The 25,944-nt window shown below is 32.7% G+C and overlaps 1 protein-coding gene across 1 annotated transcript; it reads left to right on the top strand.

The window, feature by feature from the left end:
- The first annotated feature begins 215 nt into the window (after positions 1-215).
- Positions 216-25,092, top strand: LOC107455621 (fatty-acid amide hydrolase 2). The gene is made up of 8 exons (XM_071183293.2): positions 216-1,703; positions 3,865-4,014; positions 6,886-7,105; positions 11,645-11,854; positions 12,840-12,959; positions 14,549-14,709; positions 18,919-19,005; positions 22,290-25,092. The coding sequence occupies exons 2-8, from the start codon at positions 3,901-3,903 to the stop codon at positions 22,887-22,889; spliced, it is 1,512 nt and encodes a 503-aa protein (XP_071039394.2). The 5' UTR covers positions 216-1,703; positions 3,865-3,900; the 3' UTR covers positions 22,890-25,092.
- The last annotated feature ends 852 nt before the right edge of the window (positions 25,093-25,944 follow it).

Raw genomic sequence — 25,944 nt, forward strand, 5'->3', positions numbered from 1 at the left:
AATCAAAATTTTTGAAAGTTGTAATCATGATTACAAGTAATTGATTACTGTAATCAAAAATTGTAATCGATTACATTTTTGGCCAACTCTGCTGTCGATCCATGGCAGATTAGCCACCTCGACCATACCATGTACCCAGCTGCAAGTAAATAAATGGCTCCAATAGGTGAGCCTAGTTGCAGCGATATAATTCTGGTTGTTTATCTGTATTAAGGGAAAGCAGTTAAACGTTTTTCCTCCAAGTTAACAGTTTGAATACCTTATTATTTATGGTTATTTGACAGTTTTGTTTGAATACCGCAAAATAACAATTAACTAGTTATTTAACCATTTTTTCGAGAAATTTCTAACAGTGTGTAGTGTCAGTTTATCAGTTAATAGAATAGATGTTTTTTGTGCAAAATAGGTTTTTAGAAGCTGGAGTAGAAACGTAATCATATTTATTTTAAGAAATTAATTTCTTTAAGGCGTAGGCAACAACTCTTGTTTTTTAAGGGATTTTCCAGAGAAGCTGTTTTATATTCATTGGAAGTACCGAAAATGACAAGATGCTTGATATTATGTGTAAGAGCTCATTAGTCAGATATACCCTTTTGAAGATCAAGGTATGGGGTAATAAAATAGTGAATTAAATTCATCTCACGGAGCAGCTGTCAATATGTTTCATAAGTAAAAAATAAAAACATGTATCCTCGGAATTAAGCTCTTATTTTTGAGTGAAAGCTTGTAGCGCTTTTCTTTTTTCATAAGACACTTTACGATGCTTCTTTTAACAGGTTCGCTTACCAATTATAATCTCTACTTGATTTTAAATTTTTATACGTCGAATTTTTTATTGCGCATCTTCTAGAAATTTACCGCAACCTGAGCGTAGTGCAAAGATGAATTATATTATCGCATCTCTTAAATTTGAGTACACGATACTATGGTTCAATTAAAGTGGAAACATAATTAAATTGAAAAAATTAATGAAATTGGAGTAAAATTGTACTGTATCATGGTTCAAGGTACTGAAAAACTAACAGCTGCTCTCTAAACATCATATTTCTGCATATTTCTTTTTCAAATAATTTTAAATTTTTTCTATAAGGATTTGTTATTTTTGTACGTAAACACCGCTCAAAACATAGGAGGAAGGGATGAAAAATGACTCCTGAACATAGAGATTCTTTTATTTTTAGTTCCAATTTATTATTTTTCTCTCTTTTGTCCTACGAACAAAAATTCACTGAACAGTAATATTCTCCAGATCGATATTTCTTTACTAGTTTTCTCGTAAACACATTAAATTCGTGCCTTTCCGCACCTGTTCTAAAATCCATATAAAAGAGTATTTTAAATTCTAGTCATAATAACAAAATTTTGATGTATGCATTCCATCAATATCCGAGATGAAGGCCTGATAAAACAGCAAATTTTCCACGTTTTTAATATTTTTTATTTTTCTCTGCTTTAATAATGGGAACTTATTTTTTGAATGAAATTTATGCATGTTTGCTGTTATTGCTGTTGAATTATGGGTGATAAACATTTGCATCCATTTCATTAATTGCTTTTTTTTCGTTCTCCGTCATGAAATCAAGCTATTTCTGTTTTCTGACTATAATATTTAAGAGTAATACAATTATTTCCACCAAGTCACTAACTGAACACCGTTTTAATTGCATTCTGGACTTGTGATTATAGCATTCTTAATTTGAAAGGTAAGATATTCATTTTCTTGACTTCATCATACTTTCGGGTTTTAAAATTATTTAAGAGGTGAGGGACATGAAGAAAGAACTCCTTCCGAAATGTTTCATGACATTTAAAAAATGTGATTAAATCTGCTACAATATAGTAATGTTTAAAAAAAATATATTATTTATTACAAAAAATTATCACAAATATCACTCAAAAAATCGACCGAAAATTTCGTATGAAGATAAATTTAAAGACAAGAAATTGATTTATGAGTAGTTTTTGTCAATTTTGAACTATTAATATAGTTAATTGTTTGAAGCGGAAATTTTTCAAAACTTTTCAATACTGTTTTAACCCTTTCGCTACCACTGGGACATATATGTCTCGCAAGCAGTTTCAAATAACCCTATGGGCTAAATATGCTTTGTATTATTATGAATGCATGTCCCACTGGTATTCCTTGATATCACTAACAATTCAGTAATTTTTTCCCTTTTTTAGAATTTTATCGATATTTGCATTGTAACTGATATATTTAATTACTTAGTTCATTTTTTTCTCCGAAAACAAATTGGTAGTGAAAGGGTTAAAAAGATTAAATCTGGTACTTTAATTATTGTCATTTTTTTTAAATCTTTCTCAAAAAAAAATTTATTCTTACTTATCATCATATGTATATTACACTCATTGTAAATAGAATAGGTGTTTCAAGGCTATGTGATTTCCCCACTTTTTCTTTTTTCCGTCACTATGGTATCTATACATCTTGCTTTTCTTCCACGCCTGTACGTAATTATTATTATTATAACATTGTAATAATAAACAGTTATGGGTTACTGATACATCTTAACTACCGTGCGATTAAAAAGAGTAGCGCCGTTGCCAGCTAGGTAAATCATTTAAAAGAAACCTCCATACTTCTGATTTATGTAAATAAAGGATAACAACCGTTTTATAGGTTTTCTAGTTTTTCTATGCATTATAGCTTTAATTTTAGATAATTTTGGCCGATTCAGATTTTATACAACAAGCATAACGTTCTCAAATCAAACGTTGTTGTTGTGGATTATCCTCCAATGCCTGACGAAGTCAGACAAGATCCATCAGAGCCTAAGAAAATCGAAGACTAGAAGGGGGGATAAGTATATGTCATCTCTGGAAAGTCCCAAAGAGTCCAGGATGTGTTCGGGAGAAGCCTGCTCAGTCTGACATTTGGAACAGACCTCGAAGATTCTCCTGCCTTCGAAAAACGAGAGACTTTTTGTGTGACAGCTTGCTAATCTGGAAATTGCGGTTTTAGAAGCTCTGCCACTATTGAGGGTGAATGAAGAACCTATCTTTTTGCCCGTATACCAGTGATGGCAGGGAGGAATCTTCCACCCCATGGGAACGTCATGGGAAAGTTGTATGGCAGGTACAAGAAACAAAGCGACGCAAGAGAACATCTGAATTATTTATTGGTCAAAGATATTACGTATGCTGTGGTAGACGATATGGAAAAATGTCACAAAAGATGTTTAAAATTTTCACCATTGCTAGCGATTTTTGCTTTACACCGTCGGGACATGGATTGGTAGTCTTGCTCAAATAGATCTGGATTTTGTTGGATGTAGGATCAGCAGCTCAGACGATTCTATCAATTAGATCCATTTCAGAATCCACAGGTGCTGCGTACACTACACATTTTAATGCACCCCAAAGATTGAAATGTATGCTACTTAAATTAGGAGAGCATGGTGCCCTAGGGACACAGGCCCACCACGGTCAATTCACTTGAGAGCAACATCCCCTAACTGAGAACGAAGACGCTTCCAACCTATGGTTATTACTCAAATCTGAATACTTGTGATTTTCTTTAGCACTCATAAAGTTTGTCCCAATTATTCAGGAACACCTTACATAATTTGCGCTAAATAAATCATAGGAAACAAAGCTCTAATTTAATTCTTATTTATGTAAATAAAAGATTAAAAAAGGGTGTACCTTTTTATTGTTTTTTTTAGTTTCTTTTTGTACATTATATATTTTTTTTTGATAATTACTGTCGACTCGAATTTAACGAGCATTTTGGCACAACCCTAACATTCTCGTTAGAAGCGAACTTAACACCCACGCACAGAACTGTGAGTGCATATATTTATACACGCATAACTAACAGTCTAAAATGTTTTTTTATTTCAGTGTATTTCAGGTTGCTTTATTATTCAATTCGGAAGCATGAATTTAGTTCATCGTATTATTGCCGGAAGAAAAAAGGCATTGCCACCCATTGATGATGAAATACTTTTCATGTCTGCAACGGAACTAGCTGAGAGAATTCGCAATCGTAAAGTAATAATTTATGTGTATATATATATATATATATATATATATATATATATATATATATATATATATATATATATATATATATATATACCTGCTTGCTCCTTTGAAAGTAACAATTAAGACAAATAGCGTATGACCGTAACGCAGCAACGTTAATAATCGTAGTAAATAATTGTTATTTCTTTTTACACATTTATTCATTGCATCAGCGTTTTTAACATATGAGGTTTTGACCCTGATCTCTATATATTACGAGATTGGCGATTCAACTTTTTGAGTACAGGGGATATCAGAAATGGGATGAGTTGAAAAGTTGGGAGTCCAGAATTTTAACACTATCACTCTTTTATTTCCCCTATAATTTTAACAGTTATAATTTTTACCTTTAAATCATCCGCCATTTTTTCAATGCTTATTGTTGTGTGTTATAGTAATTTTATAAGCATGTATGGATATGTTACTTTTAAAAAGTATAGTGAAGTGTTGTGTAATGTAAATAGGTGGAAAATAAAGTGCAAAGTAACACAGAAAGTAAAGTATGAAGTAAACTAAATAGCGAAGTATGGTAAAAAGAAAAGCGTACTGTAAAGTAGAGCGTAAAGTATAAAGAATAGTGGAAAACAACAAAAACAATAAAATTGTTAAATATGAAATAAAGTGTTAAGTAAAACGTGAAGTATAAAGTAAAGTATAAAGTGAAAGTGTGAAATATGGAGTAAACTGAAAAACATAAAACATAGTAAAATGTAAAGGTGTAAATTAATATTAAAATTTAAAGCAAATTAAATTATTAATTAAAATATAAATTCAAATTTAAAGTAAAATATCGAGTAAAAATTAAAGTAATGTATAAAGTAAAGAAAATTAAAATGTAAAGCGATTATATAAAGTTTTTTCAATCTAAAGTGCGAAAGATATATTGTTTTATCCAATTCAAGAATTAGCATGTTTTGCCTGCCTCCCCCCAGTAGATTAAACTTGCATGTTCCTTGTTCATTCATCTCTCGATTCTTGTCAAGAATGATAAAGGAAAGTCAAAAGAAGGATCAAAAGAAGGATAAAGGTAGTCAAAAAGAAGGATAAAGGAAGTCAAAATTTCTTGTAATAAATACGAATGAATCGCAATTTCTTTTAATGGTGTAAATATTCGAGAACTCCAGAAAAAGAATGACATAAATACCGGCTATTTTTTTAAAAATTAAAATGATTCGGTAGCATAAGTATAATAATTTAAAAGTGCAATCATGCCAATTAACTTTGTTAAAACCTTAGAGCTAAGCTTAAAGTTGGGAAGAGTTAGCGAATTGGGTTGACTTTACTAATACCATTCAGTTTGCCCTGTATCAGCAATACAGTAATCAGAACTATAAATTACCGGGAACCGAGAAAGAATTGATAGTTAAACTGTTGAAATACTTTCGTGTTTACGGGATGAATAAAATGGATGCTATTGCCACGATCTAGTTACTATTGTTACTACAAGTGTTTCGTAAGGAATTATGTGTTATAATCAAGGGGAAGAAGTATAGTACTTAATGGTAATTCATTTCTTTAAAAAATAAGGTGGAAATGAAGAGGAAAAGAGATAAAACCAGTTTTGTCTCTTTTCCGCTTAAGTAACTGCACAGAGAAATATTTTATCTTATTTTATGTTATAACCAGCATTGAACAGACTGCCCAATTCTGAGTGTACTATTATCAACAATCAACTCCGTAGCCTTATAATTTAGAGCCCAATCCAGAAGACAAGGGAGTTTCTGGATCAAGCATTCAGATAAACTCGCCTTTGTCGAGGGCATTTGATGGAACTAACCGCATCTGCTATACATGGGGGAAAAAGACAAGAAACTCTCCCATGGTTAGTCTGAAGGCCAGGGGGCCCATGATCCCTCTATCTCTGACTATCAGTACTGCAATCAATGCGAGTCGGGAGCAGAATTCGTATCAACCATCCACCGTTTTGATTCAAACCTAGTTCAATTCATTGCGAGGCGAAGGCTCTATTCCAAGCCCTGAGTAATTCGAAAAGATTATTAGTTTTTGCAAAATCTCTTTCTTTTAAGTTAGCATAGGTTTGCAAGCTGTTCCGCAATTCTCTTTCACTGGTGCATGTACACTTTTATGAAAAACAAAATTTTTCCCAGTTTTTTTCTTCAAAAAAACCTTTATAAGCCTTTAATTTAGGGGCCGTGGTGGCTCAGGGAATAGAGCGGTCGCCATCTAATCTGGGTTCGAATCCTAGTGATAGCTAATCGATACGAATTCTGCACTCTGCTCGCACCGACAGCAGTGTTGGCGTAAAATATATGTTGTGATAGACGGATTATGGGTTAGAGCAATACCTCCTAGAAAAGAGAAGGCCTTAGCACGGGTTACCATAAACAAGAAATTTGATCCTTTAGTAGCCCAAACGTAGTGACATCTTTCTTCTTTTTCATCGACTGCGCAGTTTATGTTCGTCACGTCGGACTACTAAATTGATCCGTGCTGAGGCATTCGTTCTTCTAGGAAGTGTTGGTTAGTGTCCCCTTGCCACCAGTCCTACAGAGGAAGGTTTTCGTTGTTTTCTCTTAACGCAACGCAAAATGCGGGTTAGTCAAAAAAAGTAATCCACTAAAGTCCTCTTCCATCAAAAATTCTTCCACGAAGGCAATTTCTCCCACTACTTGATCCAGGAGTTCCCTTGTCTTTTGGAATGGGTTCAAAATTACAAGACTACGAAGTTGAACAATAGTAGTCACAAAGCTACAAATTGAGTAGGCTATTCAAGGACGGTTAGAAAAAAAGGAAAAAAAAACCTTTTAATTTAAGGTACTGTAGTCTATGAAAAAATATTAACATTTTTGATAATATTTAATATCTATAACTTTGCAGTTAAAATGTGAAGATGTTATTCGATCTTATTATAAAAGAGGTCAAGAAGTGCAACCTTTGATTAATGCTATAACTGATGCTAGATACGAAGGGGCACTAAAAGAAGCAATACAGATCGATCAATTTTTAGAAAAAGTGGCGAAAACTCCAGAAGAAATAAAAAGAGATACACCTCTTCTGGGAGTTCCTTTTTCTTGCAAGGAAGTATTGGGGATAGAAGGTAAGTTAAGTGATTGTGCAATTGAAGAAAAATAAGTTCTTTTGAAAGTTGTCACAGGTTTTATTTTAATTAATATGTCTTAGTATCGAACGCTGATAGAAACTCAAACTTCGCGTAAATACATGTTCATTAATTTATACTAACATTACTTCAATGTTACTTTCAACAAAACTATTTCCGATAATTTTGCACAGATGCAAGAAGAAAATTTTTGTTTTGAAATTAACGACTCCTCCTAATAATTCGGTGCTAGACTACAACACCGCGTGTTCGTAAATGACTTTAAATTCTATGAGGATTGTGGTAGTCTGAGAACTTTTTAGCTTTCCTTTGGTTTTACCGAAATGAAGTGTAGTAAGATATGAAACATTTCCAAGTCGAGCTGACCATCTAAACTATATCGTCTAAGTTCTTCAAAAAAAAAAAAAAATCAAAATCAAAATAATATTTTTAAAAACCACGTTTTTGTAGTGGAGAATAATAATTAAAAAACAAAGATTTGAAAAACGGGAAACGTGGGGCGCATGAAATACGTAACAGTATGTGTGCTCATGAGAATATGTGTATGTATATCTGTAATTGTATCTGAATGTGGATGTGTATGTGGAATATGTTTGTGTCTATGCATGTGGATGTGGTTGTGCATGTGTATGAGTAAGAAAATGGGTATATGTACTGTTATGTATTTCGTGCGCCTCATGTTTTTCTTTTCAAATTTTTGTTTTTTAATTATTATTCTCCACTGCAAAAACGTGGTTTTTAAAAATATTATTTATATTTTTTTTTTGTACTCACTCCCAAAATCTCAATTTTTTCACTCACTGTACACAAAACTTTTCAATTGACGTGTGACACTAATTTGAAATAATCGAATCGGCAACAAAAGAAAATCACGGAAATATTTATTTTTCTTTAATTTAAATTTTATTTTACTTTCTATGTCTTTTTTCTCTTCATTTTCATGCATTGTCATCCAATTCTGAACTATGTGCCAAATTTGAAGTCTGTAGCTAGTCGGGAAGTTAGTTTAAAATCGATTACAAAATTCCACCCGAACAGACATACACGAAGTTGATAAAAACGTGGTAAAAATTAGATTACATATTCGTAGAATTGCGATAGGTGGTAAAAAAGAAAGTTCATTCCCGGGAATGGAATATTCTGGGTTTTTCTTGAAGGAGATTTTATAAATTGTAGGTTTTTATTTCAATGCTAGGTTTTTATTTCAGTGTATTCACATTTTTCAGTGGAAATAACAGTAGTTTTACGGAATATAAGTTAATTACCTTTTTGAAGGTTTTTTTCTGTTTTTCCTTGATCTTTGATGGTATAATATGAAAAATAACATTCTTCATTGACATTTCTTTAATATCTTATGTTTGCATTGAAAATTGCGATAAACTTTCAACCCATTAGAATTCGGAAGAAATCACGTGTTAATGTTAATAATTGAAAATAATCCTTTCAGTACGTCAACAGCGTTGTTGCATTTAATGTAGAGAGACATATCTGAACAGCTCTTTTTTAATATGGTATGAAATTTTTTAATCTTAATGGAAAGGAAATTTGTATAAAACATGATTTCTGTGTTCTTTACTGGGATAGGGTAACTTCGGGACACCTAATTTTTCGTCTCAAGACAGAATAAAATATTCCAGAGCACAATAAATCTTCTTGATACCGAATTAGATGTAACTTTTCAAAATATCTCTAAAACTTTTAAATATGTAATATTTTAAAATTTCTTCACGAGTAAATAGAAAAAAATTGATTGCATTAAAGTGACGACAAAAGGTGTTTTAAACATAAATAAATTTTTTTTGAAGCCAAACTTGATTCTATGTCTTCTAGAAGATTCTGATCACTGACTTGTAGTCGGATTCATTGAAGCAAGGCAGTTTATCACATATTTTGTCCTCTCCTTCGGCGTCCATCATTCCGCCATTTTATGACTATGGAAACATTCAAAACAAGCCAAACAGTTGTCCGAAGCCCTGAGGCCAGTTAACCAAGAATTACGACCCCTTGAAGATCGATATATTGCTGTTGTAGCTAAGCGGGTTTGAAGAGTGACTTAGTGGTTATAGCGGCCATAGGCAAGACAGTATATATTACTACTGTTCAGTAAAGACTACACACATGGAAAGGACAAAACGCTCGGGGGCCATGATAGTAAATTTATCTATCCGTCCAATCCGGAAGGACTTGATTAAAATGGTGATACAAGCAAGCGAATCGGATTGTGTCTGATTGGGGCAATGTTATATTCTCGGATGAGTTTAGATTTTGTTTTCAGCTCAATAACAAGAGTGTAAGGCTCAAGAAAGAACAAGGCAAGCGCAATAGACTGCAGAACGTCACGCATTTTGCTGTGGAAGCATCATGGTCGGGGCAGAAATTTTATTGGGATATGCAACCACCTGCTCATCTATAGACGGCGTTACGTGACGGATTTACGGTATCTTTAAGAAGTTCTTTTTAAAAAGACTCCATTATACACTGCATTCATTTGGTACTACTTTCTTTTTCATGGACGGTAACGCACACCTTCATATAGAGCTGCAATCGTCGACGTCTGTATGAATAAGGAGGGTATTGGCGTTTAGAGTAGCCGGTCTACTCACCAGATTTTAATCCAATAAAAATCTTTCGGATACCCTTGACTGAGCTGAGTGTACTCTTTTCATTACCTCCAGCAACTTTCACATATTTATAAACTGATAGAAAATGAATTTGGTGATCGCTGGACTCTGACGTAACTAGCCACCTCGCAACAAGCACGATCACATTCTGTGTAAAAATGAAGGGTACTTATATACGATATTGATGTCGAGTTTTTTTTTTAATTTAAAAAAATAATATTTGTAAAAGACTCTAATATGGCACCATATAATTTATGCAAATTCAATATTGTTTTCATCCTTGAATGTTATTCTTTGTTCTATTTCACGAATAAACATATCATCTACTTTTCTGCAGCATTACTTGTCATTAAAGCAGTATTTGTCTGCTTTTTTTGCATTTTACTGCTCCGAGTTTACCCTTTGGAAATGAGTGTATGGCTAAAATTGGAAACGATTTTATATTCCTTAAATTTTATATTTTTATAAATCTCGATATAAATATGAATGCTTATATCTGGCAATATCTAATCTCTCACATTTTTTTAGTTAATATTTATTTCCTTTTGTTACTTTTCCCATCAAGTCAAACGTTAGCTTATAACATGAAGATCTCGTGAGAGGAACAAGTATTTATTTCAGTGGATGGATTGTCCTTAATTGAAGCAAAAAAAAGAGAAGAAATAACTGTAATAACTTTCGAATAAAATAGATTTAAGGGCAACAAACTTGCGTTAACTTCATAAACAAAAATAGTATTTTCAGCCTTGTCAAATTTAAATTTGCTAGTTGCCCTTCAGTGGGTTGCAACTCGTCCACCGCGCTATTTTCCTACAAGTTTAGCGGTTTACAACTCTCGAACTAATTAATGAATGTTAAATTTTTTTGTCTCATCGAGCTCTCTGAACACTTGTATCGTACACTCAACAAACCTTCGTAATTTCTAGTTTCAGAGTTTTATAGTTTTTGCGTAGTTAGTATAAATAAGTACCGCATAAAAAAAAGTTTATAAAAAAATTTGAGGCGTTTATTTCGTGACGGAATCACATTACTGTGGGTATATTAAATATTAGAATTACATTAAATTTTTATGAAGCAAATTTCAAGAAGAAATAACTGAATAGAAATTCAAGGGAGCACTAAATCATAATTAAATGGGAAAAAAATGATGAAATGCCCTGACATAGATAACAGCTTCATCCGGGGAGATCTTACCTTGTTGTCAATGTTTAAGCTGTTTCTGCATCAGACTGCTGGCAAAATACCAAAACGAGACCTAAGCTCCCAATTGTTTCAGGGATAAGAAACAAAGGTTTGAACTAACTACAGAGCAGACGTAAAATATCCTCAGTGGTAAACGGATCATGGGTTGGAGTCCCCTTGCCGTTAGACTAACCGTGGAAGGTTTTCCTCTCCATGAAACGCAAATGCGGGCTTAATTCCATTAAAAAAGTCCTCCATGGAGGAAAATTTCTCCCAATTCCTTATCCTGGAGTTTCTTTGTCTTCTGGGTTGGGTTCAAAATTACAAGGCTACGGAGTTGAGCGTTGGTAGTCGTAAGCCCTAAATTGAATCGGCTGCTCAACAAAAGTTCTAAAATAAAATATTAAAAACTAAATATTTTACAAACTAAACCTCTGAAGTGACATAAAATATGACTTTTTCTTGCATTTCAAAATCACTAAAAAAGTAGGTTTTTCGTGTTTCGAGGTAGAATCTAAAAATATTACTCAAAATATCCCACGAAATTTACCATCTTTGATAGGTTTCTGCTATGAAAAGTCTTGAAATATCGTCTTTTAAATAAGTTCAAGTTAAAAAATATTGCTTGTAAATAATGCTTTGATTTATGATAGTTAATGGTCATGCAATGATAAAGAGACAAAAAAAATTTAAAACTAACTGTTTATTTATCAAGGTTTACGACAAACTTGTGGGATTTATGAAGAAAGAAATAACATTGCTGATAGTGATGGTGATGCCCCTGCCCTTTATAGAGCTGCTGGAGCAATTCCCGTAACCGTTACGAATGTTCCGGAATTGTGCTATTGGATCCATCCAGTAAATAAAATATATGGGCAGACCAAAAATCCATATGATACCACTAGGATACCTGGTGGTAGTTCAGGTAAGCATGTAAATTTTAAATCAACTAGAACGAACGGCAAATTTAAAATTATGAAGCAGGAACTGTTCCACATGACAGAGCTTTGGGAGCCCGCTTAGAATCTTTTCAACTCTTGAGAAGTTTATCATTTGTGGTTAAACGTCAATTGTTTTAAATATTTGTTTCACAAAATAAAACTGCATTGAAAAAGTTAAAATATACACTGAAGAGCCATTACATTATGACCCCCCTCCATCTGTAACAATGGGCTCGCCCAGATTTTCATGGTTTCTCGCCCAGGAACAATGTTTTCAAGGGGCACATTAGGACCCATAATCCTCATAGAACAATCCCTGACGTCTGCAAGCTACTTGAACATAGTTCACCCATTCATGACAACAGTTTTTCCTGCGGGGGATGGTGTTTACCAACAGGATAATGCACCAAGTCATACGGGTCGAATCTAGTCGGGTTGAATGTCTTGGCCCCAAAGTCCTTAATCCAATAGAGCATTTGTGGTCCTACTTGGAAAACCAAATTCGTGCTGCCACGCTACCCCCTCGCAATGTGAGGGAATTGCAGGACCAGTTGGTGAGCGCTAGGTATCAGATACCTCAGACTACCTATCAGCACCTTGTGGAATCAATGCCATGGCGGGTGCTAGCAGTTTTGATGGCTAAAGGTGGTGCTACATGTTATTAGCAGGGTGGTCATAATATAATGATTCTTCGGTGTAGTTTTTGAAAAGACTATCGTTCACACCCTCTTAGCAGATATTTAAAATGTGTTCCCCTCAAATTGCATTGCTGCGTTTTATCATTCTTCGTATCTTTGATGAACAGAATAAAAAAATATTTAAGACAGCAATAAAATGTCTGGTAATGAGTCTTCAATATGGGAGCCTATCTCTGAGTTTTTATGATTTTGAGTCTTTATGAGGTGTTTACCATTTTTAGTAGACACACCACTGATCAACTATGTTATATTATGCTATTATGTTTTACAGGTGGTGAAGCAGCGCTCATTGCCTCTGCCGGGGCAGTTATTGGTATCGGAACTGATATGGCAGGGAGCATTCGCATTCCATCATCTTTTTGCGGAATATATGGACATAAGCCATCTTCTGGTGAGGCAGTTATTCTGTATCATGTTGCCATATCTCTTTCAAATTTCACGCTAGAGAAAGTGATGCACTTCCAGAATCTTACGAAAATCGGTACTCTCAGTATACAAGATGACTCAGAGGAGTGGTTACAAAGGCACATTATAAAGATGGATAATTAATTCAGATTGATGAAAAGAGTGAGCAACCTATGCCTATAAATATCATAATGCGCGTCAAGGGGCTCTTCTTGATTTTTTTACTCGTGTGCCTTTGAATTTTTGTTTTTATTTGTCGAAATTATGTAACGCAAATTATTGTACTTAAATGGATTTAGATTTCACTGTTTACATGTTATTGTTGTATATGCCATACGACACGAAAATGAAATAACGATGAAAAAAGACCTGCGTTAAGTAAATTCAGGACATATATAACAAATCCTTAATTTGTTACTTTATATTTTTGGCAAAATTTTTACATGGTTTCATGACATAAAAAATTAATGAGAAATATGAGTATTTTTTCAATTTGCACAATGCAGTTTTATCAGGTGAAATTTTGGATTGTAATAAATTAATATCTTGCTCAGCATGTAGATTATATTAGGTAATATTGCTTCCAGCAGAAAGTGGCTACGAAGAATGCGGAGTTTTATGATTTAATTTGAATAAGATGTTAAATTTTTCTTCTAGTTTTAACAAAGTTTTGAGATTAATTACTAGGCTTAAAACTTTGATTTTATTGCTATATATAGTTAAATCAAGCAAGCCTCCATTGCGCTAACGTGAGACTTACGCAGATAAGTTAATGTGACTTCGGATTAATAAATAAAATAAACAGTGGTAGCAAATTGTTTTGGTTATTCATCTTTACGTGCTAGGAAGCAAATCTAACCCCTGATTAATCATATAAATAAAAAATTGTTGCAAGGTTTTCTTTCCTTAAAGAAAAATTAGAAAACTAATTTACTGCTTTCTTTCTGGCTGTTAGAATTCTAAAAGGAATTCTAAGAAGGAAAGCTAAAAAGCCTTAAAATTAACATACCACAATATATATATATATATATATATATATATACAAATTAAAAAAAAGGGGGGGAAATAATAAGTAAAAAAATAACAAACAACAGTTTAAGAAAAAAAAAAGGTGAAATTTTGTTCAAAAATATATATATATATATATATATATATATGTATGTATATATATATATATATTAGTTTAAGTCGTGCAAATTAGAAAAACAAAATTTGATGATTGCATTTTTTTGCCATATGAGAAATCTGCAAAAAAAAACTTAACACGGTTACTAACTCTACGCAGGAAACTTTTTAAATTTGTAATTAAATTTTTTTTAAAATTAAAAACAAGAAAAACAATTACAATCTGCCAAATTAGATGAAAAAATAACAACAAAGTTATTATTTTAATGTTTGAAGACTTAAAAGGGCGAGTTTTCTGCTGAATGATCCTAACATATCTAAAGCTATAGAGCAATTAGCGAACTATCTTCGTAAAAATTTGAAGAAGACAAAATAACACTTCTATTTGACTTAATACATTTTGTTCACTAACTTATTTTTTACGCGATGATACATATATGTTTCTAACAGGTGTTGTGTCAAATCGAGGCTATTTTCCTTGGATTGAGCCTGAAGAAATGTCATTTGATCACATAAACTGCACCGGTCCTATGTGTCGATATGCTGAAGACTTACTTCTTCTAATGAAAGTATTGAGCCGAAATGATCCCAGGTTGGATCTTGATAAACAGGTACATGTTATAAACTGGTTTGCTTTTTATCAAATTTTCTTATCTCACACAAATCAAAAATGTCCAAAAACACCACCAATGCACATAAACACAACTGTGAGTTAAGTGAACGAGAGCTACTGTGAACATGCGACTAGTGTAGACAAATGGAATATTTTTGCTATTTATCACTCAAATATTCCTCGATAACTACGGAAAAAGAAAAAAACAGAAACTGTTTTCCACTTTCAGGAGTAGTTATATGATGTAACTATTGATTTTTGCTTAGCAAGTTAAAAAATGAAGTATTTCTGGTGGAAAAGTGACTTCTTAATTTTTACTTTAATTTTAACTTTATTGCTATTCATCATTTTTAAGAACAGGAAATATTATATTGTGAATAAATATGGTTTTTGTACATTTTAATAATCATACTTGACTACCTTTTTTTTAACTAATCAATAGTGAGATTAAACAAACTAATGCATCCACGGAATTGTGGATATGTAGGTGGGGGGGGGGCTACTATGAACCAGTCAATAGTAATACAGTCGATTTTAGTGGTATCACATGTTTACCAAAAATAATAATTAAATAAACTAATAATGTTAACATGTTAAATAAACTAATAACTACACGGAGCAATTAAGGACACATAAGTGTGGGGCTATTACGAACAAGTCAGATTCTTAAAGACATCATAGAGTCGTTTTAGTGACGTCATAAATTTGAACGAATTTGAACAAACTAATAACTCCACGGAGCAATTGAGGACACATAGGTGTGGGGCTATCATGAACAAGTCAGATTCTTAAAGACATCATAGAGTCGTTTTAGTGACGTCATAAATTAACCAAAAGATGAATTTGAACAAACTAATAACTCCACGGAGCAATTGAGGACACATAGGTGTGGGGCTATCATGAACAAGTCAGATTCTTAAAGACATCATAGAGTCGTTTTAGTGACGTTATAAATTAACCAAAAGATGAATTTGAACAAACTAATAACTCCACGGAGCAATTGAGGACACATAGGTGTGGGGCTATCATGAACAAGTCAGATTCTTAAAGACATCATAGAGTCGTTTTAGTGACGTCATAAATTAACCAAAAGATGAATTTGAACAAACTAATAACTCCACGGAGCAATTGAGGACACATAGGTGTGGGGCTATCAGGAACAAGTCAGATTCTTAAAGACATCATAGAGTCGTTTTAGTGACGTCATAAATTAACCAAAAGATGAATTTGAACAAACTAATAACTCCACGGAGCAATTGAGGACACATAGGTGTGGGGCTATCATGAACAAGTCAGAGTCTTAAAGACATCATAGAGTCGTTTTAGGGATGTCATAAGTTAACCAAAAGATGAATTTAAACAAACTGATGACTACACGGAGCAATTGAGGACACATAGGTGTGGGGCTATCATGAACAAGTCAGATTCTTAAAGACATCATAGAGTCGTTTTAGTGACGTCATAAATTAACCAAAAGATGAATTTAAACAAACTAATAACTCCACGGAGCAATTGAGGACACATAGGTGTGGGGCTATCATGAACAAGTCAGATTCTTAAAGACATCATAGAGTCGTTTTAGTGACGTCATAAATTAACCAAAAGATGAATTTGAACAAACTAATAACTCCACGGAGCAATTGAGGACACATAGGTGTGGGGCTATCATGAACAAGTCAGAGTCTTAAAGACATCATAGAGTCGTTTTAGTGACGTCATAAATTAACCAAAAGATGAATTTGAACAAACTAATAACTCCACGGAGCAATTGAGGACACATAGGTGTGGGGCTATCATGAACAAGTCAGATTCTTAAAGACATCATAGAGTCGTTTTAGTGACGTCATAAATTAACCAAAAGATGAATTTGAACAAACTAATAACTCCACGGAGCAATTGAGGACACATAGGTGTGGGGCTATCATGAACAAGTCAGATTCTTAAAGACATCATAGAGTCGTTTTAGTGACGTCATAAATTAACCAAAAGATGAATTTGAACAAACTAATAACTCCACGGAGCAATTGAGGACACATAGGTGTGGGGCTATCATGAACAAGTCAGAGTCTTAAAGACATCATAGAGTCGTTTTAGGGATGTCATAAGTTAACCAAAAGATGAATTTAAACAAACTGATGACTACACGGAGCAATTGAGGACACATAGGTGTGGGGCTATTATGAACAAGTCAGATTCTTAAAGACATCATAGAGTCGTTTTAGTGACGTCATAAGTTAAACAAAAGATGAGTTTAAACAAACTAAAAACTCCACGGAGCTTCTTCGGACACATTGGTGTGGGGCCACTATGAACAAGTCAATAGTAATAGAGTTGTTTTAGTGGCATCATTCTTTAGTCAAAATGAGTTTGAACAAACAAATGATCACGGAGCTATTCTGGACATAGACGTGTGGGTCTTCTATGAACAAGTCAATAGTAATTGTTGAGGAAAAACTATAATCGCATTTATTTGAAGCAGTTTTTTTCTACATCCGCATGCTATCAGAATGTTCTGATTACACGTTGCGTTTGATCCCAAGAAGGCTATAAATACAAGTTACTCTGTTTCTTTGACGTTCTTTTCTATTTTTCCTGTCCCAGGGTACGTTCCAACTGTGTAACTCTCTGTGTAATGTTCCAATAACCATGTCATTCTTCGATCCACTGATATCTGAATTTCATTACAATAACAGTAATTGGGTCGTTCTTAGTGGCATCATACGTTAACCAATAATTAGTTTAAACAAACTAATAAATCCAGAGAGCTATTTTTTACACATAGGTGTGGGGCTACTATGAACTAGTCTAATGGAGTTCTTTTTTATGGCATCCGTTAACCAAAAATAAGTTTAAGCAAATTAATAACTCCACGAAGCAGTGGTGGACACATGGGCTACTGTGAACAAATAAATATTAAAAATCTTTTTCAGCGGCATCAAACATTGATGCTTGCAAGAATTTCCTTTTTTGATGGATTAGTCCTTCAGATCTTAAGACTTAAATTATAAATAGATTTTCTGGGCTGTTCTTAGGATTTGCAGGTCACTTTTTCCTTCATAGAATTTCTGTATAGCAAGGATAGCATTTGCCATAGCTTTTTCATCCATGTATCTTAATAGAGGAAATATATTTCACGCTCCAATATTTGCTTTGGCTGAAAGTTATTGGTTCAAAAAATTATTATTAATCAACCTCATAATTATTATTAGTCAAAAATTATTATTGGTCAAATCATTAGTAAACTATTTAGTCAATACATTAGTCAAAGAATTCATCAATAAATCAGCCGATAAATTGGTCACGAATTATTATTAGTCAACCTCATTGTTAGTTCATTATTATTAGTCAACATTTTAAAACAGCACGAGAGTTCGTTGTAAAACTTGCATAGTGATCGGAAAGGTCACATTAAAGCCTCCCTGAGATACTTTCTGCTCCATCCTTTTTGAGTGATTTGTTGTTGTTTTTTCTAGTGACACTTGGACAGGACAAGGTTGTTAGCCATTGGCTTTTTGCGAATTAAATCAGAAAGCTGCGACTGATAAGAGAGCGCCGCAAGGGTGAAAGTACGTCTTAGCTCAGAACTACACGGGTAGATGGCACCACTCATTCACGAGGACCCTTCCCCAATTGACACATTGATCTGAATGAGAAGAAAATTTTCTCTAGATCCCTGTACACATGGTACTGTTGAGCAACCCACCACAGGACTTTCGATTCCACACATTTTAGGAGCACGTATATCGCACGGTCTTAGCGGAGTCGGGGATCGAGTCCCGGTCCTTTCAGACCGGAGTCCGAAACTGCAATCATTGGCCTATCACGGTCTTTAAGTTATCTTGCTGGGATGGATAGTAACCAAAGATATTGAATTTTTGCTAATACCTTTCTTAATAGTGTCGTTTATTTTATGTGTTTTCGTATAAGATTTCACTTGATTTGGTTCACATTCTTTTTTTAAATTTTTAAGTTAATTAAAAAGCTGCGTTTTCCTTAACTTTTATACATAAGTGTAGCTTAGAAAGAAGAGATATGGAATCAAACGAATGAAGTGCAAAAATGCGCAACAGGAGTGGCGAATTTTTGCACTCTATTCATCCAACTTCACTTTTTTAAGACTTCCTTTATACGCTCATTTATTATTTTATTCGTTTCTGTCTGTCGTTATTAAAATGATTCCTCCTCAATTTTTCCGTCATTATTTAAGGTGGATTTCAAGAATGTTAAAATATACTACATGGAAGAAACACCTAATAACCCTGTCTTACCTGCTATCAAGCAAGCATTTAAAAAAGTAAGTTTGTATAGCATCATATCATCGATATATCGTACCAAGTTAACTTACTTAATATATTTTAATAAATTAATTTTAATTATACTTCTTAGACTAAAATTTTCAAATAATTCAGCAGTGGCGAAGAAAAAACTCGATTTTAACCAATCTGCTTTTTGGACTGTTGTTCAAAAAATCAAAGTATCGCAAGCTCGTGAATATTATTTTTAGAACAATAATATTACACTAACTGTATTCTTTTTATATTAAATTTTTAATAAACCACTTTCATGTATCTAGCGATAGAATCTTGAGGTCAAAATATCGATCACTTTCCGGCAAGCTAAAGGAGTCAAATCCTGACAGAGGCTCTGTGTTTATTGACAATTAAAGTTTCAATTCGTTCCTGCCCATTACAAGCAGAATTTATCATCATTTTAATGATTAATAGAACCTACAGAAGAGGGCTTCGACACTAACTCTTTTAAGCAGCAAATGTTTCGGAAGATTTTACATGGCAAAATTGTTGGCATAGTTTGAAAGATCACGCTTGAAGCGTTTGGAAATGATGTTCCCTTCTTACCTATTTAAAACTCGGATAGACCGAAACGAGGAGAGGAAGTTAATATCTTCTCACTAGCTTTAATGTCTGTAATTGTGAAATTATAAACTGTGGAAACTAGAACATAACACGAACGAGTAACCGGCCAACGAGGCCACTTCATTACTTAAGTAACTGTGAAATCATACTGTATGAGTGCAGTATTTATAAGAGAATGCTTTTAAACATATACCTGAATTAAAATGAGAAAAAGCTTTTAACTTCGTATACCCTCATTTTGGACGATGCAAATTTTGCACGTGCGAATATGACCTCACTTCTAAAAGTTTCAAACAAGATCTTTCAAAATAAGCTAACAGTTTTGTCATGTAAAATCTTCCAAAATATTTGCTGCTAAGAAGAAGATAGGTTTATAGAAGTGTAACCATGTTTTTGTCCAACCTTTGCATGTCCAATCAATATATCGATATATTTCTTAAAAATAATAATTAAAGTGCTCAAAATAAAATTGGAGTCCTATATCCAATGACAATACAAGTTAAAGTTATTTCGGTCCACTGCAAGATAAGAGTCATTTTGACGCCAGAAGGGATATAACCAATAAAAATTTTGATCTACTATCACAATGTATTTATTTGAAATTATTGTAAAGTATAATTATTTAAATTAGAATAGTTGAATAATTTTTTTATAATATATTAGTTCCAGATTAAAAACATTTTATCATGTTTAGGAAGACGTAAACTTTAGACGTAAACATAAGCGATCTCTCCCTATTGTCTAAAAAATACAATTTCAAAAGTATCGAATTGTCGCAGAAGGTTGAAAAATTAGTTAGTTGATGCAATTCAATCCAATGGAACAATGATAGTTGGAAAGAATTTTATTTGCGTTAAATCTCTGCAACGTATGATCTGCTTCGGTTGCAGTTGTTATGAAGCTCAATTATCAGTATCAACCTAACAAACGTTTTGTTATATAAATATTGCATTAAAATTTTAAATCCATAACAGTCAAATAAAACAGAAACAAATCTTTGTGTCAGCCGAATTAATTTATCTAATTTCAAAGAAATGTTTATTTACGTTCTAAGATGTGTGATGCACTTATCAAGTTTCTGGAACATGCTAGATGAATTCTATGTGCCTGGACACTCTGCACACGCTTCTCTACTAAAGCAGCGATTCCCAAATGGCAAAAGAGTGCAGGGGTTTCGAGAAATTAGAACTTTTTATACCTGTAATAAGTTTTGAATTATGTAATTATCATTATATTTAATCCATAACGTTTTTATTTTTAAAACATTTATAAGAAAAATTGTATTAGCATTTACTACCGTACTTTTCAAGTTAAAATGAAATAACTAAAATCTTCACTGCAGAAAAATTCCCTGATATTCATTTTCAATGTTAAAAACTGTTTTTTTTTTTATCATTTTCATTTCACCAAAAACCATAATAGGGTTTGTTTTATTCATTTTCAACATATGTATATGTCACGGCCAAAGCCCGAAGTCCAGTCACTTCGCGAATTGGCTATACCTCTCGGCCAAAGTGCGAAATAATTAAAACGATCAATTATTTCGCACTTTGGCCGGCCATTTCGCGAAGTGGCCACAATATTCCGGCCAAAACACGATGTGCTCATTCAAGAATTCCCGGGCAAATGCATACCGGGCAGTGGTACTTAACTAGACCTAGTATATATTTCGGACATTTACCAAAGGTCTGGTCATACTAGGTTTAGTAAAGTGCTTCTGCCCGGTATATCCTACACTGATGTTTTAAGTTCAAGTGTCACTGCCCGGTATTCATTTGCCCGATATTTATCTTCTATTCTATCGTCAGTAAGTATTAAAATATCGAATAAATGTAATCTATCGTCAGTAAGTATTAAAATATCGAATAAATGTAATTATATCCGGCCAATTCCCGAAATCAAGAAAAGATCGGACATTAGCCAGCCATCCTATGCCACTTCGCGATCTGGCCGGCCAATTCCCGAAACCAAGAAAAGATCGGACATTGGCCAGCCAATTTACAGCGTTCTTGGCCAATTCGCGAAGTGGCCGAATACGGGCTTTGGCCGTAACATATACTCCAAAATCAAATTCATGACTATAGACTAGATGCGACTCCAAGAATGCGAGTACTACTACCGGACATGAAACCTATTTTAATATTTCTAAATATAAAATGATTAATAACTAATAGTCTTTCTTGGTTCATGCTTTCTCGATTATCTTTGTATGTTTAAATATAAAGAGGGTGGTTTCCTCGCAACAAGGTCGATTATTTAAGGTGCACACAGGCGAAAAAAATTGGGAACCACTGCGCTAAAGGTAAAACAGTTCTGCTCATACCTTCAATAGCATCATTCTGTAAATGTCCGTCACAGCAACAGTTATGCATTTTTTCATCGTTGTTGGCATTGTGTGATGGGTTTATGAATTTAGTCCTTCACAAGTATTCATGGAATATTCGTAGTATGTAATGTACTAAAAACTTGAATCTTTCTATACTTTACCCGTCTTTGTACGTCGTGAACAGTACTTTATATAAAGGAGGATGAATTCTTTCAATTCTACGCGCAGAATTTATAAATTTATTAAGGTAAAAAAACTATTGATGCTCTTTCGTTTAAAATGATGAAATGAGGATGCTATATACTGTCATTAGAGCTTTGGGCAGCTAAGTACTCCAGTTACTCTTTATTAATTTAACATATAAATTAATTTTTTCAGGCAGTAACACATTTTGAAGAGCGATTTGAAGTGAAAGCAATCAAATTGCAGCTGCCAGAGTTTGACTACAGCTTCGATCTGTTTAAATATAAAGTTTTGGATGTTGATTTCTTGAGCAAAAGGTTATTGGCTGATAAAAACGGAAAAGTCCACTTGTGGTTGGAAATATTGAAATTCATGGTCGGAATATCAGAGCACACTTTTCCTTTTCTTGTAAACGCAATATTAGAAAAAAATGAAAAAGATCAAATTTACTATGAAACTATGAAAATAGCGGATTCACTGGAAAAGAAACTTCAAAAGATATTTCAGGAAGAAGCCATTTTTTTGCTTCCCGCAGCGCCAGACACAGCACCATTTTGTCACTCATCCATAACAAAATTGCGTAATATGATGTATTTTCCGATTTTCAATCATTTTGGTGTACCCATTACAAGTGTACCTGTGAGTCTGCATAACGGTCTGCCAATAGGTATACAAGTAGTTAGTGGACAATTGAATGATCGCCTAACAATCGCCGCTGCTGTGGAACTAAATACCGTTTTCAGAGGGTGGAAAAATCCGTGTTCCACAACTGCAAGAAAAGTGTGGTCTGCATAAAACTGTTTTTGAAAATGCTCTTTTATTGTACCTTTTGATAAATCTTCATTTTAAATTTAAATATTCATTTTTCAGTCATTTTTTACATCTGCAGAAGACCACAATGTATGAGAAAACTTTTATCTAAAGTATAATTAACACTAAATTAATCTTTTATTTTAAAAATTAAAATTTAAATGCTTATTTCTTAATTTTTTTTTAAAAAAGTTATATGATTTGAAAAATTTTCCTCATTAAAAACACTATTACACTATAATTTTGGAGTGAATGTCTTGTGTGATTTAATGCATTGTGGAAATTTTATGTGTTTTATGGTTACTAATTCAGAAAAAAAATAGCATTAACACAGGATTCGAATCTCATATTTTACTAAAGAAATGAACATTTTGATTTAAATTAATATTTATTGCTTTGTTTGGAAATTAAAATTGGGATAAACATTTTCATTGACAAGTAATGATATAAATTTATGCTGTATTTTTCTCTGAACCTATTCACTATTCCATGCAAGTTATTTCATCTAATTGTATTTGTAAGTCCCTGAGTAACAGAGAACCGTCAATTTTACGTCAAAAATACGTATATTTCACCTGATGAATGATAATTCGCTGAAACGTCAAATTACAGCAAAAACGGTTATCCCACAAACGTAAAATGTACGCAAAGTTTTGCCTAATCCGTTTCTTTTACGAATATTTCACTAACCACTTTTTACTAGGTAAAAATGAGTACGTTATTTTAAAATATTATTTGCCTCAACAGTACGTTAAAATGTACATAAGCTGAAACGACAAGATGCAGAAAAAAGTAGTTGTCCAAAAAAGAGAAAATTTACGTAAATAAATACGAACCAAAATTTATCGAAATTTAAATGTCAAATTTGCTTTGTCAATAATACATAAAATACACAGAATCATTTTTACTAAATCTAAATAGTAAATATTCCTAATATATAATATTCTATAATAGTATACGAAAGAAATCTTACCGGTGGGTAGTTGGTAAAGTCCATTCGGTTAATATCGCGTAAAATGTACCAAAGCTTTTGTACCCAAATATCTCAATGGTAATGTCATTTCGCCAATATTACGTAAGATTTACACATAAGGAGTATTAACTTCGCCAACTTTCCCCAAATTTTACGCTTAATTTAAGTATCATGCTACATAGGCGCCATACTTACCCTGACGAAACGACAGCTTGTCAGCCAACATACATAGGGAGTCAGCAAGTTACACGGAGAGTAAAACCACGAAAACCTCCCTCTGTTAACCTGACGGCAAAGGGACTCTAACCCATGATCCGTCTACCACTGAGGATACTTTACGTCAGTACAGTGGTCGGTGTAGGCCGGGCGCGGAATTTGTATCTACCAGCTATCGCTGAAATTCGAAATTCGGTTCACTTCATTTGAAAGAGAACGCTCTATCCCCTGAGCGACCACAAGATAGGGATATTAAAATAAATAAATCTTGCAATTAATAAAGGGGAAAACATCTCAATAGCTATTCTCATTAACCTGAAAAAAATTATAATTCGAAATTTATTTATTAATTTTCTTTTTTTTCGATAAATGAAAGCAAATTGAAACTTCTGTCAATAATGAATACAAACAGAATGAATTAATCTCACACATATCACAATGAAAACATGTTTGTCAATGAAAGGAATTAAGATTTCGCAATAAAAAAGACTACAGAATTTTTTAGTTCTGTTCGTTACACCTCGTATAAACAATGTAAAGAGATACAATTAATATTTGAAGCTTTCATTTTAATGCATGGATATCATTGGGTTGTAAAACCATCATTAGTATAAAACTATTATTAGTATTATAGCTGCAAGAAACATTTTTAAATGTGTTTCTGTTAGCGCTAAAACTCAAAAACCGTTATTGTGCACATTACCTAGATTAAATGATTTTTCCGCATTAGAGTGTGGAATCAAGATTTTTCCGCATTATACTTAGGTAATGTGCTCATCTCAACAGCTTCCGTATCAGGAAAGTTTAAAAGTTTGTTTCTCTCTTTCTATCAACTAATTTGTTAATTGTTTTGACTTGATACTTTTGCATTTCGAAAAATAAATAAATGATATTATGTAAGTCTTTTTTAATTGTATTTCTAACAATATGAGTCTTAAATTATTAAAGTGAGTAATGATTATTTCTATCAACTAATTTGTTAATTGTTTTGACTTGATACTTTTGCATTTCGAAAAATAAATAAATGATATTATGTAAGTCTCTTTTAATTGTATTTCAAACAATATGAGTCTTAAATTATTAAAGTGAGTAATGATTATTTCTATCAACTAATTTGTCAATTGTTTTGACTTGATACTTTTGCATTTCGAAAAATAAATAAATGATATTATGTAAGTCTTTTTTAATTGTATTTCAAACAATATGAGTCTTAAATTATTAAAGTGTGTGATGATTATTTCGATCAACTAATTTGTCAATTGTTTTGCCTTGATACTTTTGCATTTCGAAAAATAAATAAATTATATTATGTTAGTCTTTTTAATTGTATTTCAAGCAATGTGAGTCTTAAATTATTAAAGTGTGTGATGATTATTTCGATCAACTAATTTGTCAATTGTTTTGACTTGATACTTTTGCATAGCAAAAAATAAACAAATTATATTGTGTTAGTCTTTTTAATTGTATTTTAAACAATGTGAGTCTTAAGTTATTAAAGTGAGTGATGATTTTTTCTATCAACTAATTTGTTTAAAAATTAATGATGATTTTTTCTATCAACTCAATTGTTTTGACTTGATACTTTTGCTCCCAATTTAAAAAAGAAAAAAAAGTTTATATCTTAATTCAAACGTATAATCCTAAACTACAGTGATGTCATTTGCTGTGACTGTTGCTTTTTTGTTGTTTTCCGGAAAGATATTTTTATAGCATCAAACTTATAAATTTGGTTAAACAAGAACATCTTGATCAATTTTATCTTGTTTTTTAAGTTTCTTTATATTTATAATTATTTATTTAATTTAATTTATTTGATTCATTATATTTATTTTACATATTTTCTTATTTTTT

This window comes from Parasteatoda tepidariorum, chromosome 7 (genome assembly GCF_982258835.1).
Source record: "Parasteatoda tepidariorum strain Cologne lab strain chromosome 7, Ptep-v5.0, whole genome shotgun sequence".
In the NCBI taxonomy this organism is placed as follows: domain Eukaryota; kingdom Metazoa; phylum Arthropoda; class Arachnida; order Araneae; family Theridiidae; genus Parasteatoda; species Parasteatoda tepidariorum.